Genomic DNA, 16,059 nt, shown 5'->3' with positions numbered 1-16,059 from the left:
AGGCCACTGAACAAAATTAGTATTTGGAAGTTGTAACATTCTGATTTGTTATTCTGTTTTTTTAAGTGATATTTTTTTGTTATCCAGAAAAAAAAATAGAAAACTGCTAATAATCTAAGAGAACAAATCAAGTTAAAGTCATCACAGCTGGCTCAGCTGCAATGTTGATTTCAGCTACAGTCCTGATAGTTAAAAAAACCATGGATTTGAGCTTCGGTTAATATGGAAACCAAATAGTTTGAATCCCTCACTTTTAACTTCTTGTTTAACTTTGTCTGCTGCCATTGATCCTTGTTCTTGTTTTTCACCATCTAACTGTCCCAACTGGAGCTGCAAATCGACTTCTCTTCCAATACCAACATTGTTCTCTTCGACCAAAACCGCTCTACGGTTCCCGGATTTGTTCACGTCGATCATGCAGAATCTCCGGACTTCATTCTCCTTTCGACTCTTGCATACGTAGAAGGAGATCACATCCTTGGATTTCAACTCTTTCTCCTTCAGAAACCGGCTCCAACCCCAGGTGAAAACGAAGCTTCCGCTGCTGCCCCAGTAGCAGTAACGAAACTTCCATAGCCTCATGAACTTGTCGTAGAAAACCAGCTCTACATCATTTGTTTTTCGATCACCAACGACATCGCTGTTCCCGCCAACCGGGGGAAAGTACTTGACTGCGTATTTTTTGGGGACAACGAGCCTACTAAGCTTACCGACATCACTCAGCGTTAGCTCTTTTTCGAACAATTTTTTGCAAATTAGCCCCTGATTGCTGTAAGTCCCCATTGAGTTGATACCAACGCCTGGTTTTGCATTAATTCTAGAGCGAGCCTTGATGTATTCCATGAACTTGTGTTGGTAAGAACCGTCCCTTATCATGCTAAGGACAGCTTCAGAACTGTAATGGCTCAGAAACGTCGGTTCCTCGATCTTGATTCCGGTCCAGGGAAAGTTACGGTGAGTGTCTCCGGTACGGAACTTGATTGCTGCGCTATCATAGGCCATGGCTGCATCTATTTCTGATCTGAAAGTTCCAAGCCATATTCGGGTATGATTGGCGTATAACTGAGCACCCCATTGTCCGTTCTTCTGTCTCATAACGCCTTTGAATTGTGACGAATTGCCTTTGACACCACCACACCTTTGGCGTTTGTTTGCTCGATTTGAGGTGCTAATCGAATCCAAAATATCCGAATTCACTTTCGCTTCGCCACTTGAAATCACACTCAGTATTTCTTCTTCCATAATCTCTAAGAAAATAAATGAAAGAAAAAAAACAGTATATAAACAAAAGAAATAACGGAAATTAAATACCCTTAAATAATGAAAACGGTGCCTTGCAAGGCAAGAAATAACCATTACATCCAATCTAATGCATACACACGTAATGCTATGCGGTTCAAACCTCTAACTTTTTCCGTCTATCAGTCAAAAGGAATCAGAAACAATAACTGCAGAAAATTTTATGATTCAATAACAGAAACGTGTAATAGAAAATTAAAGAGAGCTGGCACCTTAGTAATTAAACAAAAGAAACAGAACAAAGAAGACGGCTGTCTCTCAAAAACCAAACAAGTTTTGTGTTATGGGAAAACTAAGCCCTAGTGAATACTTATACTAAATAGGGAACTTGGAAAGCAAGAAATACGTCCAGTAAAGGCAAGAAAAATCTGGTTATATAATGAAAATATAACTTTTTCATTAGAAGCTTTTTAGCTCTGTAATTTGTTTTTTGGCAAGCAAAATAAGCCATATATATTTTCTTAAGAATGATTCTGCTACAAACAGCAAAGGAATTAAATTCAAATCCTCCATTGATTTCAGTTCATTGAATCCTACATAGTAACTGATTCACTGCTGAAGCAATTCCATCCACTGTAGTCACCTTACAATCATCTTCCACCTGCATTTATAGTTTCATTATAAAAAATAAAATAAAACATACAAAATCATGTCTCGAAGATCAAAAATCAAAATACAGTCGCAAATGAGATTCATATCGAGTTAACTTGTAACATTATTTTGTATTGTGAGACGCGTTAAATTACCCTGAGACTGAGAGAACAGAGGACAGTTCGGTCATCCGATGTGAGATTGAGATGAAGGATAGTGAGACTCATAGCATTCAACACTGACACCAGTTTCAAGAGCTGAGGGGTAGCCTCTTCCATCTTATTTTGAGGTTTGCATTCTTCCCAATCACGTTAACTTCAATGTCAGCAACGGCGGGTTGAATCTCTACTGTCGATTCTTTCACGGAGATCGAATTATCGACTACATGAGTCTATGATGAACTTGTTGAGAACTGTGGGAATGTGAAGAGCTCTTGCAAAATTTGGTCTGTCTTGTTTTACCTCTTTTTCCGTACTTGGCCATTGAAGCCCTTGCTCGAGCTCTTTCACAAAATTGATAGCTCCTCCCACAATCGATGCTTGATCACCCTGATCACACACACACAAAAAGGCAATCCTTTGTTAGCATTTATATAGGTTTTCTGGGATGCATCGTACTTATTGTGATTGCGAATATAATGATTGCACAATACCCTTTGAACATAAGACTGAGGCATCAGAGATCGAAGAACAGAGAGATACTGATTCATTTGCTTTCTTCTATTGCGCTTAACAGCAATGTGGTTCATTCTTTGATTCTCCATATATTCCTTGATTTTTCGAGTTACCGTTAGATGTCTCCGGGGACGAACCGAAGCCGAAGGACCACTGGAATGGGGTATTGGTGGCGCCATTGATGTTCGTGAAGAAGAGGAGGAAGAAACCCAATCTTCATTATAGGTGTTTGATGTTTGGTTGTCAGGAAAATGGTGGAGCCACTGGAATGGGGTAATGGTGCTTGATTTGGGATTACTAATTTAAGATTTGTTCTATATTAGTCCTTCCGTTAAGTATATGTTTAAATTTATTGTATTTATGCTTCAAGTCCTCTTAACTTTGTATAATATTCATTTTAATCATCATTTATGTTAGTAATTTAATGAAATATTAAGGTTAAACACTTCGATTGCCCCCTTTATTTTTGTGCTGTTTTGATTTGGTCCCTATATTGTTATGTGTGCATTTATTTTGTTTCTTTTTACATAAATGGAATATGTAATATATATTTATTATTTTAAGTAATATTTTAAATATTTATAAATATATAGTATTAAATATATAATATAGTTATATATGTATTTTTTATAAAAATTATATGTATGTATATATTAATACAAAAAAGGATAAAAATATTGTATTAAGTACTTATATTTTAATAGAAATTTCATTATTATTAATATTACAAATTATTCGATATTCTTTGTCAATTATTCGATTAATCTACGAAAGACCTCTAAAAATCTGGGGTGCCCTTCCGAGGGTTATTCGAATAAAATATTTTAACATTGTTATTTGTTGCTTATTAAGTTAATTAGATATATATTATTCATTTTAAGTAAATTATTTAAAAAAAAAGTAAATATATTTTTTATTTAGATATATTTTTACATAGTTGAATAAATTAATAAATCTTCATTATTCTTCTTACATTTTGGTCACCACGTGTTATTAAATGGTTATGGTTTAATGCTTGATTTGGGTTTTCTAAGTTAAGATTTGTTCTATATTAGTCCTTTCATTATATGTTTAAATTTATTGTATTTATGATTCAAGTCTTAACTTTGTTTAATATTCATTTTAATCATCATTTATGTTGGTAATTTAATGAAATGTTAAGGTTAAATGCTTTGATTGCCCCTTGCATTTTTATGTTGTTTCGATTTGGTCCCTATATTGTTATATGTGCATTTATTTTGTTTCTTTTTACATAAATGGAATATGTAATATATATTTATTATTTTAAGTAATATTTTAAATATTTATAAATATACAATATTAAATATATAATATAGTTATATATGTACTTTTTATAAAAAAAATTATATGTATCTATATATTAATAAAAAAAAGATAAAAAAATTGTATTAATCACTATACTTAATAGAAATTTCAGTACTATTAATAATATTATAAATTATCCGGCAATCTTTGTCAATTATACGATTAACATAGTGAACACCTCCAAAATTTTAACGTGCTCTTCTAAGGGTTATTCCAATAAAATATTTTAATATTATTATTTGTGGCTTATTAAGTTAATTAGATATATATTATTTATTTTAAATAAATTATTTTTTAAAATAAATATATTTTTTATTTAGATATATTTTTACATAGTTGAATAAATAAATGCTCATTTTTGTTTATTTCATGTATTTATTTATTTACCTTTCTTTATTATTTTATTTATTTATTTTTGTTTAGTTTTATTATATTTTTTTGATATTTTATTCAACTTTTATATGTTATTTACTACTGTTGCGTTCATATGTCATGAATTTGTTTTCTCGTTTTCTGAAAAATTTAAAGGCAATCTTATCTTGCATTGTGTGCTAACGAAATTATGTCTAACATAAATGGGTTTCAATTTATGTTAATTCACGTAGTAAGAAAACATCTTTTTTTTTTAAATAAAACTGAGTAAATTAAATCATTTTTTATCGAGTCAAAAGTTTTAGAAAAAGATTCAATCTTTTCAAAATTCATAAAAATTAAAGGATCGTAATTTAAATTTAGAACTCAAATATATAAAATTCCACTATTTTAGACAACTAATAAAGAGGTACTAATTTTGGACGACGTGGGGGTATTTCGACTCCGAAATCCTTAAAAATGATTTTCTGGTAAAACGTAGATTAAATTTTTTTCTTTAAAATAACTTTTTAAATTATTTGAAAAACAATTTGTTTAGGTATTCGACCTACCTAACCCAAAGATCAATGACAACTCTAAATCATTTTCAAATTTCAAATTAAATAAAAAAATTAAAATTTTTAATATAAAGTTATAATTATTTTAAATGCAAGTATTTATAAAAAAATGTTATGACACGTATCAAAAGTCATATGACCCGTAACTTTCATAGTTATATATTATGGTGGAATTATTTGCATGGTATTCCTGATATATGGCATTTGCGAAATTGATTTTATCAAAGGGGTGATGATAAAGACGTGGGATTTTGTTCCGATGCGGTGTAAATATTACAAGCAACATGTGGCAGCCTCTTACCATTTAACACCGACCAAAAGCTTCATGGAGCAGACTTCGTCGGTTCGGTGGCTTAAACAGGCTCATGCCTATCTTAAATTAAATTAAATATGATAATGGTACAGACAACTAGATTGATCTAATAAAATAAGACATTAAATTTTTTAAATAAAATAAAAGGTTCAATTTGATATTAACATATAAAATAAATGAAATTAGAAAGATCGTCTTATAATAAACTTTCATAAATCTCGATCGAGATTATTAAATTAATAAATCACATATCAATGATTAATTTAGAAAAATGTGACAATGGTGGACATGGGACACTTGCAGGTGTTGAGAGGTGGAAATGCTTCTTTTGTCTCTGCTGGAACATGGATCCAAGTATGCCAGTTTGATTTGCTTACTATGGAGGCAGCCGAATTATTGTTGGATATCAAGCGCTTAATTTGGTATCCTGCAGGCAGTCATGACCTATTAGAATCAAGTTTTCGATATTTGAATTTGATTTATATACATTATTTTGATTGTTTTATTATTAAATTAAAATATTAAATATATATATAATCTTATATTTAAAAAAAATCCAATCTACATATTTTTTAATTATTAGCTTGAATATATTTTATCAGCGATTATTTTTGTAATAAGTATTTAATATATTGCTTATAATTATACGTATTCAATAAAAATATTTTTGTTTATAACTTGATCTAGAACCTTCCCATGGATAAAAAAAAAAAAAAGATGTGTGATAATCTTATTAGATCGTCAACTTCAAATTAAAGTCACTTAAAAACACCACTAAATTAAAACCCATTTCACTAACCACATTTTTTTTATAATTCATTTATATTCAATCGATTAATTCGGATCAAGTACTACAGAGACAAATGTGACCTTACCAACCCAATTTACTATATTCACAATAGCCAAAATTCAAACATTTAACGTTGTTTAAGAGATTTAACGTCTTATCCCACTAAATCAACGTATTATTACTTTCCACTAACCACGTTTAACAACCTATCAATTCAACTAACATTATGAATCCCACTCAATCCTCGTTACTATTTAATTATACAATATTATTAATTTATAGGATGAGTTTGTCACGTTGGACGAGCATCGCTAAATATAATTAAAGATGAGTATCATTAAGCACCTTTAATTTAATTTATAAAAATATAAAATTCTAAATGACTCGACATATAATTACAAATTAATTAAAAATTAAAGGTAAATTATTTAAAATAAAATATTAATTATATTATTCTCTGTAATATTTTCTAACAATAAAAAATTATAACCTACCTTTAAAAAATTGTTAAAAAAGATTATGGAAAAATATTGTAATTAATATTTCATTTTAAATAGTTTAACTTTAAATTTTGAAATAATTTATAATTATATATTGAGTACTTTAGAATTTTAAATATTTATAAATTAAATTAATGGTGCTTAGCGGTGCTCATCGTTAGCGGTACTCATCGAGCGTTGTAGAGTTTTTCTAATTTATATTTAGTTATACAAATATAGACATAAAATAATGAAAATTCTACGACGTTTAACGAGCACCACTGAGCACCACTAACGATCAGTACCATTAATTTAATTTAACAAAATTTAAAATTCTAAAGTACTCAAGTATAATTATAAATTAACTAAAAATTTAAAGGTAAATTATTTAAAATAAAATTTAAAGTTAAATTATAGTTTTTTATTTATTAAAAAATTATGGAAGACAATGTAATTAATATTTTACTTTAAATAATTTATCTTTAATTTTTTAACTTATTTATAATTATACGTTGAGTTTTTTAGAATTTTAAATTTTTATAAATTAAATTAATGGTGCTTAACGGTGCTTATCATTAGCGGCACTCGTCAAGTTTTGTATAATTTTTCTAATTTATATTTAGTTATTCAAATATAAAAAGAAAATAAAGAAAACTCTACAACGTTTGACGAGCACCGCTAACGATCAACACCATTAATTTAATTTAATAAAATTTAAAATTCTAAAGTACTCAAAGTATAATTATAAATTAATTAAAAATTTAAATGTAAATTATTTAAAATAAAATTTAAAGGTAAATTATAGTTTTTATTATTAAAAAATTATGGAAGATAATGTAATTAATATTTTATTTTAAATTTTTAATTTGTTTATAATTATACGTTGAATTCTTTAGTATTTTATTTTTTACAAATTAAATTAATGATGTTAAATTATGTTTATCTTTAGTAATGCTCAACAATACTTGTAGAGTGTGACAGATGCTTCTCAGAAAATAATTATATAAATATTAATTAATCTAATTAATAACTAATTCGTTTTAAATAAATCTTTAATTGTTTAATTTAAAAATAAAAATATTTTATAATTTATATTTAATTGTTTATTACTTCTAATAAATGAATATTTTATTAGAAATGCATTCTGTTCATTGATTCGACATAAGGTTCAATTTATGGATTCATAGCTCACGAGTCTTGTTCATAAAATCGGTTAATAAATTCAGAATTCCGAGTCAGTTCGTATATCTGATTCACTGATCCAACTGAATGGGTTCGTGAATCTAGGTCATGGTCCACTTTGCGTACGTATATAGTATAGGGTTTAAATTATTGACCTAACTTTGACAATTTATTTTTGGATAAATTTAATATTTTATGAAATCTCTGTTTTGAAAATCGGACCGGATCGGCCGGTTCAACCTGTTTAATCAGGGAACCGTTGCTTAATCCAGTTCAATATAAATCGGTTGAACCGCTATTAGTGAACCGGCCAGAACCGCTGAACCGTTCAAATCAGACCGGCTGAAAACCGAAAAAATCGGGATTTTTGTTTTTTTTTTAAAAAATAAACCAAACAATGTCGTTTGTTAAACGAGCCAAGTCGAACTCGAGTATTGCTGAACTCGACTCGAACTTGAAAACTTTAAAAGTAAGCTCAACTCAACTCAAACTCACAAGCTAAAAATTATCTAGTTCAACTCAAACTCGAAATATAATATTGAAACTTGAACTCAAAAAGGCTTGAACTCAAAAAAAAATTTAGAAGCTCGATTGAAGCCTAAAATTCGAGCTTGATTGAAGTGAAAGAATAGTTCACTCAATGCTCACCAAAAGGCTCCATGATTTTGAATGTCAAATTACCTCTATTATTTATAGAAGTTAGTTGTGATGCGCTTCTATGTTTCTTAGCAATGTGAGATTGTTTTGTTCTCATATTTTTACTCTTTAGACTTTTGGGATGCTCTTCTATGTTTCTTAGTCATGTGGTATTGTTTTTTTTTTTAAATTAAACCAAACAATATCATTTTGTTATGATTTTTTTAACCCCAAATTTATTTTTTAATTATAGTTATATAATTATATTTATTATTTAATATGTTTTACCTTAAATATTATGTTGTAGTTAATTTGAATCATTTTGTTTCACTTGATTTTATGGTTTTTAACTTATATATGTTATGACTTGCTTTGAATATGACTTGTGATATAAAAAATTATTTTTTATTAAATATTGTTGGAATTTTTATTTAATTTTTTAAATAATTATGACATCGTCCGGTTCTTCCGACCGGTCGGACCGGTTTGACCGGTTGAACCAGTGAACCAGTAGTATGACCGGTTCGCTAACCGGTCCGGTTCTGAAAACCATGTATGAAACCAATTTTTGAATATTTGGCTACCCTGTCTCTATAGCATGCACTAAGCAGTCAATTAGAATTAGGGCAGTAGAATCAGATAATCGGTCAGGTTTCAGTCGAATTTTGGCAGGTCGAGTAAAATCGGGTACATGTCAATTCAGGTTGATTTGACATCAGATCCAGATCGGGTTCATGTCAGGTCAAATCAGTTTGGGTTATTTTCAGGTTGATTTGACACCAAATCCAGATAGGTTTCAGGTCGGGTCATTTTCAGTTCGGATCAATGTCAGTTCAGGTAAAAATAATTCAGGTCCGAAGCAGATAAAGACCAGGTTAATTCAGGTTCGGGTTGACTTCAATCGGATCTCGTTCAGATCGGATCACATCATTGACAGATAAAATTCAGGTCGGATGTTTATCGGATACGGATTGAGTTCAGGTCGGATCGTTTTATTTTTTTAGATTAATTATTTTGTCATATTTCGTGATTGTTGAATTGGAAGTTGTAATTGTATATGATTTCGAGTAAAATAAGAGAAAAATAAATATTCATGGATCAATTTTGTAAAAACAAATAAAATTAATGACAAAATTGAAGAAATGTAAAATTACAAATAAAATCTTAAAATATAAATTAAACAACACACATAGGTAAGGGACTAAATTGAATATATATAAAAGTAAAAGACGTAAAATTAAAATAAATTAAAAAACACAAAAAGATTAAATCGAAATAAATGCAAAATGTGAAGAAATAATGAAAAATATAGTAAATTGCATTCATTTAAAAATTTAAAAAAATAATATATATATAAAATATAAATTTATATATAAACTATATTTATATTATAAACTATATAATTATTATAAGCTATATATAAATTATGTTTATGTGAACTATATGTATAAACTATAAAAGTATATAGTTTATAAATTATAATATATATATATATATATATTATATATATATATATATATATATATATATATATATATATATATATATATATATATATATATATATATATATATATATATATATATATATTATTCAAAGTGAGTGGTGGGAGAAACCTTTTTAAAAGAAAGATTTTTTTGTGTGAACAAATTTGATTTTATTTGGGAATTTAGATGGAAATTGAGAAATTTTGATAATATAGAGAAATTGAGAATTTAGAGGGAAATTGAGAAATTTAGAGAGAATAAAAAAATTTGGGAAGTTGGCACCAATGATAGTGTCCAACAAAATATTTTGTATTAATTAGGCTCATGCTCCTCCAACAATCATCATTTTTCCACTTGTATTTGATTTTTGATTTTTTTCATTTTAGTCATGGTTTAATTATAAGAGAAAATCGTCTCAGTGACCAAAAATGCCTTATAATATATGATTTTAACCAACTTTTTTTTGGATTTGCCAAAATGACCAACAAAATTGCAATGCGAAATAAAAATTGCAACGCGATCTCCAGAATTGCAAATCAGTTCCCAGAATCGCAACGTGATTATGAAGAATCGCAATGCGATAGTACAAATTCCCATTGCGATTTTTCAGAATCGCAACACGAATATGAAAATCGCAACGCGAACATATAAATCGCAACGCGATTCTGACTATCGCAACGAGTATCCGTAAAATCGCAACGCGTATCCGTAAATCGCAACGACAATACGTAAAATCGCAACGCGTATCCGTAAATCGCAACGAGAATACGTAAATCACAACGCGTATCTGTAAATCGCAATGAGAATACGTAAATCGCAATGCGTATCCGTAAATCGCAACGACAATACGTAAAATCGCAACGCATATCCGTAAATCGCAACGCGATTTTTAAAGCGCCATTAGAATCGCGACGCGTATTTTATTTTCAAATTCCAAACACGAATATTAATTATCGGAACACTGAACCGTCCACAGTATATCCCGTAATCGCAACTCATAACCTAAAACCTAAAATCACAACTTAGTCTCATCTCTATCTCTCACTCTCTACGGCAAAAATCTGTCCCCATCTCCGAAGATTTTCGTCCCCATCTCCGGCGAAATCCCTCACAACCATTCACGGTCAGAAATCCCTCACAATCATTCAGAAATGGAAAATCAACCTCCGAGGGTTAGTTTTTTTAATTATTTTTATTTTGTTTGCATTATTTTAGGTTTTTCATATTGAAATTGATGATAAGTTTACTGGTAATTTCAATAATAGATTAACCATTTCACTTAGATTTCTTATTAAATTCATTCGATTGCTGCCAATACTGCTAAACTGTTTAGTCTTTAACCCTGTGAAGTTAGTATTTGTCTTTGTTTTGTCTTTTGGTTGAAGTAATGCAATCCATTAAAGTTTCAATTTGCAGAAGAAGAATAGTTTCTAAACTTAAAATCGCAACACGAGAATGACTATTGCAACGAGAGAAATGAAAATCGCAACGAGAGAATCGCAACGCGAAATGAAAATCGCAACGCGAAATGAAAATCACATTTCGCGTTGCAATTCTCTCGTTGCGATTTTCATTTCGCGTTGCGATTCTCTCGTTGCGATAGTCATTTCCGCGTTGCGATAGTCATTCTCTCGTTGCGATTTTCATTTCAACCAAAAGACAAAACAGTGTTGCAAATTTTAGTTCAAGAATAAACTACTACTCTTTATGTTTATTATTTTTGGTATATCTTCACAGTGTAGTTTTTGGTATATCTAACTTGGTATGTTTATTGTTTTTGTAGAAACTTTTTTCTGCTTCATTGACATTAAGGAATAAAGTTAGCCTAGCCACTACAATTGCTTCGAAGCTTTCACCTACACAAAGAAAATTGTTTGAGGAAACCTACTTCGGGCCATGGCTGAGAGTACAGCATCCGGGTGGAGATGCTAATTTGACCCATTTGTGGCTTCAGACCATGACTAGAGATCTACCCGACAGCATACAACGTGGTGAGGAAGAGATATGGTTTCATTTTCCACCGACGTATACTTGTTTTGGGCGGAAGGAGTTCTGCTTAATCACTGGTCTACGATTCGGACACGATGATGCAGGCCGGTACACTCGTCATATCACCCGCCCATCATGGTTATCCCGGGTTTTTCCTGATGAGTCAATAGAGAAGCCGAACTTACACGTCGACGACCTGAAGAAATTGTTTAATAAGAAAGATGGTTTTACTCGGATGAATGACGTCGATGTTGTCCGAGTATGCCTTCTAGTACTTTTGTATGCCGGCTTTTTAGGCAGAGAGGCCAGACAACCTATTCCTCAGGAGCTAATATTATTGGTAGAGGACCTAAATGCATGGAATCTGTTTCCGTGGGGTTCGTATATATGGAAAGCTACCTGGACTAAGTTGTCGTCTGCCTTTGATGACTGCAAAAGTTTACGTGGCGATGGGTCGAAATATACTTTGTCAGGATTTGTTTGGGCCTTTAAGGTAAGAATTTCTATATAATGTTTTCAAAATTATAATTAATTATTTAACAATTACTAATGTTTGTTATTATATTGTTTGTAGATTTGGATATTCGAGGCTTTCCCCTGCATGCGGACATATGCATTAAAAACTTCAAATGATATTCCTAGGGCTATTTCCTGGAAGAGGAAACGTCTGTTGGATTGGGAAGACTTAATACCATATGCGACAATAAATAATGTAAGTTAACACAAATACTATCATATATAAACATGTTATTAATAGTACACGTTTAACTTTGTTTGAGTTTTTATATTTTTAGGAGGCCAACACTCCATTACAGAGACTGACACCCATGGAGGCTGAGCTTGCCACTGATTGGTGGCAAGCTAGTCAGTATTTTTTTGATGGCACGAATGATGAGCAACCTCCAATTCCTCCACTTCGAGAGCTATCACCTCACCCAGAGCCATCACCTGATCGACCCGACTATACACCTCTACAATGAGAGCCATCACCTATCTCGTCACATCATCGAGCCTCTTCTCCACCATCACCTCATGATAGGCGACCGACAAAGATGCCACGACTTCTATCTCCCTGTTCTTCACCTCCACCTCCACGGGATGAGTCAAGGGAGTTACGTGATGAGGTCAATACCTTGCGTGAGGAGATCGGTACTCTACGCGATAACGATGGTGCATGGCGTGTGGAGGTGTCTACTTTACGTGGTGAGGTTGCCGCTCTACGTAAGATGGTAGTATCGTTGCAGAATGAGGTTCATACTCTACGCAACGAGGTAAGTTTAAGATTTTCCATATTTAACTTGATGATAAATATCATGTCTGTTTATTTACTGATTTTTGTATTTAATTATTTAGCGGCCCGATAAGGTGGATGCTTTACGTCGGGTTTTTCTTGCACGACGGAGTTCACGCATCAGATGGCGTGCACGTGCTATTAAGTCTCCGTACACTCCAATAATGCGAAGACACCGCAAGAAGAAGCCCGACTCTCCTGTCATCCCTCAAGAGTCCACTCCTATCGTTGAAGAGGCCCCTATCATTCCTCAAGAGTCCCCTCCCACCGTTCAAGAGGCCACTGTCATCGTTGAAGAGGTCCCTCCCACCATTCAAGAGCCCGATTCACATGGCGTCATATGTAAGATTCTTGAGAAACCCTCTGACGTGTCGAACATGATGGATGAGAGTTGGCTCTCGTATGAGTTACCGGCCAGTACCATTCCGGCATCTGAAGTGGAGAGGAGACAATTACCGGACACAATTCTGGATAACACCCTTTGGGCTAAGACCGCAGTTGATTTTTATCTACATGAGCGGAGCCAGGGGTGTTTCACTGACATATGCAAGCTCAAGGATGATATCTATTTGTTGCTTGATCGGTCTTGGTGGGGCGTATTATTAGGGGTCGAAGACAATGGCTATTTCGATGGAGGGGTAAGTCTTATATTTTTCTTATATTTCAATTTGATTATTTTTAAAAAAAATTTATGTAAGTCACTAATAGATGTCTTTTTCTGTAAAACAGCATATCGATGCGTGGGTGTCACGTCTTCTAATAATTAGGAAACTTAAGAAAAATAAAAGAAATATACGATATACAATTATGCCGACGTCTTTTAACGCCGTTCACTTGAAGAATCAACGAGATGAATCATTTGCGTTGGGCAATGGACAAGCTAAACTTTATCCTGCATGGTGGGAGGTCGATAAGGTTAGTATTTATTTTAGATTGAGTTTAAAGGTATTCATAAATAAGTGCACAAATGAATGAATTATTACTTATGATTGCAGGTGTTTATCCCTGTTTTGGAACGTAAACATTGGCTTCTCGTCGAGCTTCAGCTCCCATCCCTTAAGGCAATAGTATATGTCAGCATGATAAATTACATATCATTGGTTGATTTAAGAGATATTTTTAAGGGATGGAGCTCTCATTTGGCTAAATTCTTGGATGCGATAAATTATTGGACTCGTTCTGGAAACAAGAAGCCAAAGAAGCTCAATATTACAGTTAGCAGAGACGAGACCGCACCACAACAAACGGAAGGAGTCAGAGGGGATTGTGGTCCTCTCGTATGCTTGGCGTTGGAGCGTTTGATCACAGGAAGTATAAAGTATCTACCTCCCACCGATAGAGATAGAGCTGCAGTAGGCTTGTGGTTTCGGCATTATATGGCTAGATCGATATATACGAGACGCTGCCTACCTGCATTCGCGTTATAAAAATGTCCATAAACAATTGGTAAGTTTATAGGCTTTTGGTTTGAAAATGTTTGGTTAAGTACCTAGAATTCAATAATTTGTTGTTTGTAGGTTTTAGATGTGTAGAAAGTGTTGTTTGAGCAAATGTTTGGTTTCTGCAGGTTAATCTCAGAAGTGAGCTACGTGAAAATGATGTATGGCTGCAAAAATTGATTCAATAGTAGATGAGGAAATAAGAATTATTGCTTATTTTTTGATTGTTTAATTGATTTGTAAAAGATGATTTGTAAAACTTGATTTGTTTAATTGATGTGAACATAATTCTTATTTGTGCTTGTTTAATTGATTGAAATATAATGATTGATTTTGTTGATTTCAATCTGTATTATGTTGAAGGCAAAAATGACTATCGCAATGCGAAATGAAAATCGCAACGAGAGAATCGCAATGCGAAATGAAAATCGCAACGACAAAATCGCAACGCGAAACTAAATTCGCGTTGCGATTTTCATTTTGCGTTGCGATTTTGTCGTTGCGATTTTCATTTCGCATTGCGATTATCTCGTTGCGATTTTCATTTCGCATTGCGATAGTCATTTCCGCGTTGCGATATTCATATTCGCGTTGCGATTTTCAAATGAATGCCTAATAAGTGATAACAACTGAACATATCATAGCTGTCATAACCATTTTTTTAACAATTAAATATTATTTTTTTTAAAAAACAATTATGACTTTAATTTGGAAAAATTGGGAAATTTGGATTGATTTGAATAAAATTGAAAAGAGTCACCATCGACATTTGGGTTAGGTAGGTCGAATACCTAAAAACGTCTTTTAAAACAATTTTAAGAAAAATCATTCTTTTTTTTTAAAAGACAAGATTCGGTCTGTGTTACCAAAGATTCATTTAAACGGATTCGGGAGTCGGTTACGTGTGAGGAAGGGTAAACACCCCACAGCGCCCAAAATTGGTACTGTGTCACTTACATATCGTCGTAAATGGTGGAAATTACAAATCGAATATAAAGTTAAAATGTGATATATTTATCGAACATTGATTAATTTGCTTCGAATTAAATAATTAGAGAAAATTCTTTAACTCGAAAAGAATTATCAAAATTAGCAATCCTCCGTCGGGAAAGCTAACTCGAATATTTCTTATCAGTTAAAGAATATTCCCTCCTCAATAATATTTAAAACGTGAATCGAACATAAAATGAAAATCGATCTTCGCGTAAAGTACATCGCTATTTAGTAACATACATCGCATTGTTCAACTTAAAATAAAAGGAATTAATTAGCAAAAAACAAATCAATTTTATTTCAAGTTCACGTTTGTTCGAATGTCGTATCGGATTGTATCACTTCGATCAAGTGGTATTTTCCACGCCCATTCTACGCATACGTGTTCTTGAAAATATAATCGAATATTTCATACATAAAAATATAATGAAAATAAATGTAATTGGAAATATAAAATAAAATATTTACATTAATGAAACTAAAACATTATTTACATAATACAAATAACCATGTAATAATAAAATATTTTCATACATAAATACTAGCATAATAAGTAAACATTACAAACCTAAATGAAATCATTAAAATGCAAATATTTGCAAGAATAAAATAACATAAATTTGAAGGACAAAATAGCACAA

The 16,059-nt window shown here is 31.6% G+C and overlaps 1 protein-coding gene and 1 pseudogene across 1 annotated transcript; both read right to left on the bottom strand.

The window, feature by feature from the left end:
• Positions 1-157: 157 nt before the first annotated feature.
• Positions 158-1,242, bottom strand: LOC120193548 (AP2/ERF and B3 domain-containing transcription factor At1g50680-like). The gene has a single exon (XM_039196035.1). The coding sequence runs from the start codon at positions 1,240-1,242 to the stop codon at positions 190-192; it is 1,053 nt and encodes a 350-aa protein (XP_039051966.1). The 3' UTR covers positions 158-189.
• Positions 1,243-1,822: 580 nt separating this feature from the next.
• LOC120193330 lies at positions 1,823-2,743 on the bottom strand (annotated as a pseudogene).
• Positions 2,744-16,059: the final 13,316 nt, after the last annotated feature.

This window comes from Hibiscus syriacus, unplaced genomic scaffold (genome assembly GCF_006381635.1).
Source record: "Hibiscus syriacus cultivar Baekdansim isolate YM2019G1 unplaced genomic scaffold, ASM638163v2 tig00004355_pilon, whole genome shotgun sequence".
Taxonomy (NCBI): domain Eukaryota; kingdom Viridiplantae; phylum Streptophyta; class Magnoliopsida; order Malvales; family Malvaceae; genus Hibiscus; species Hibiscus syriacus.
Note: the sequence above shows the minus strand (reverse complement) of the source record. Positions and strands in the feature narration are given on the sequence as shown.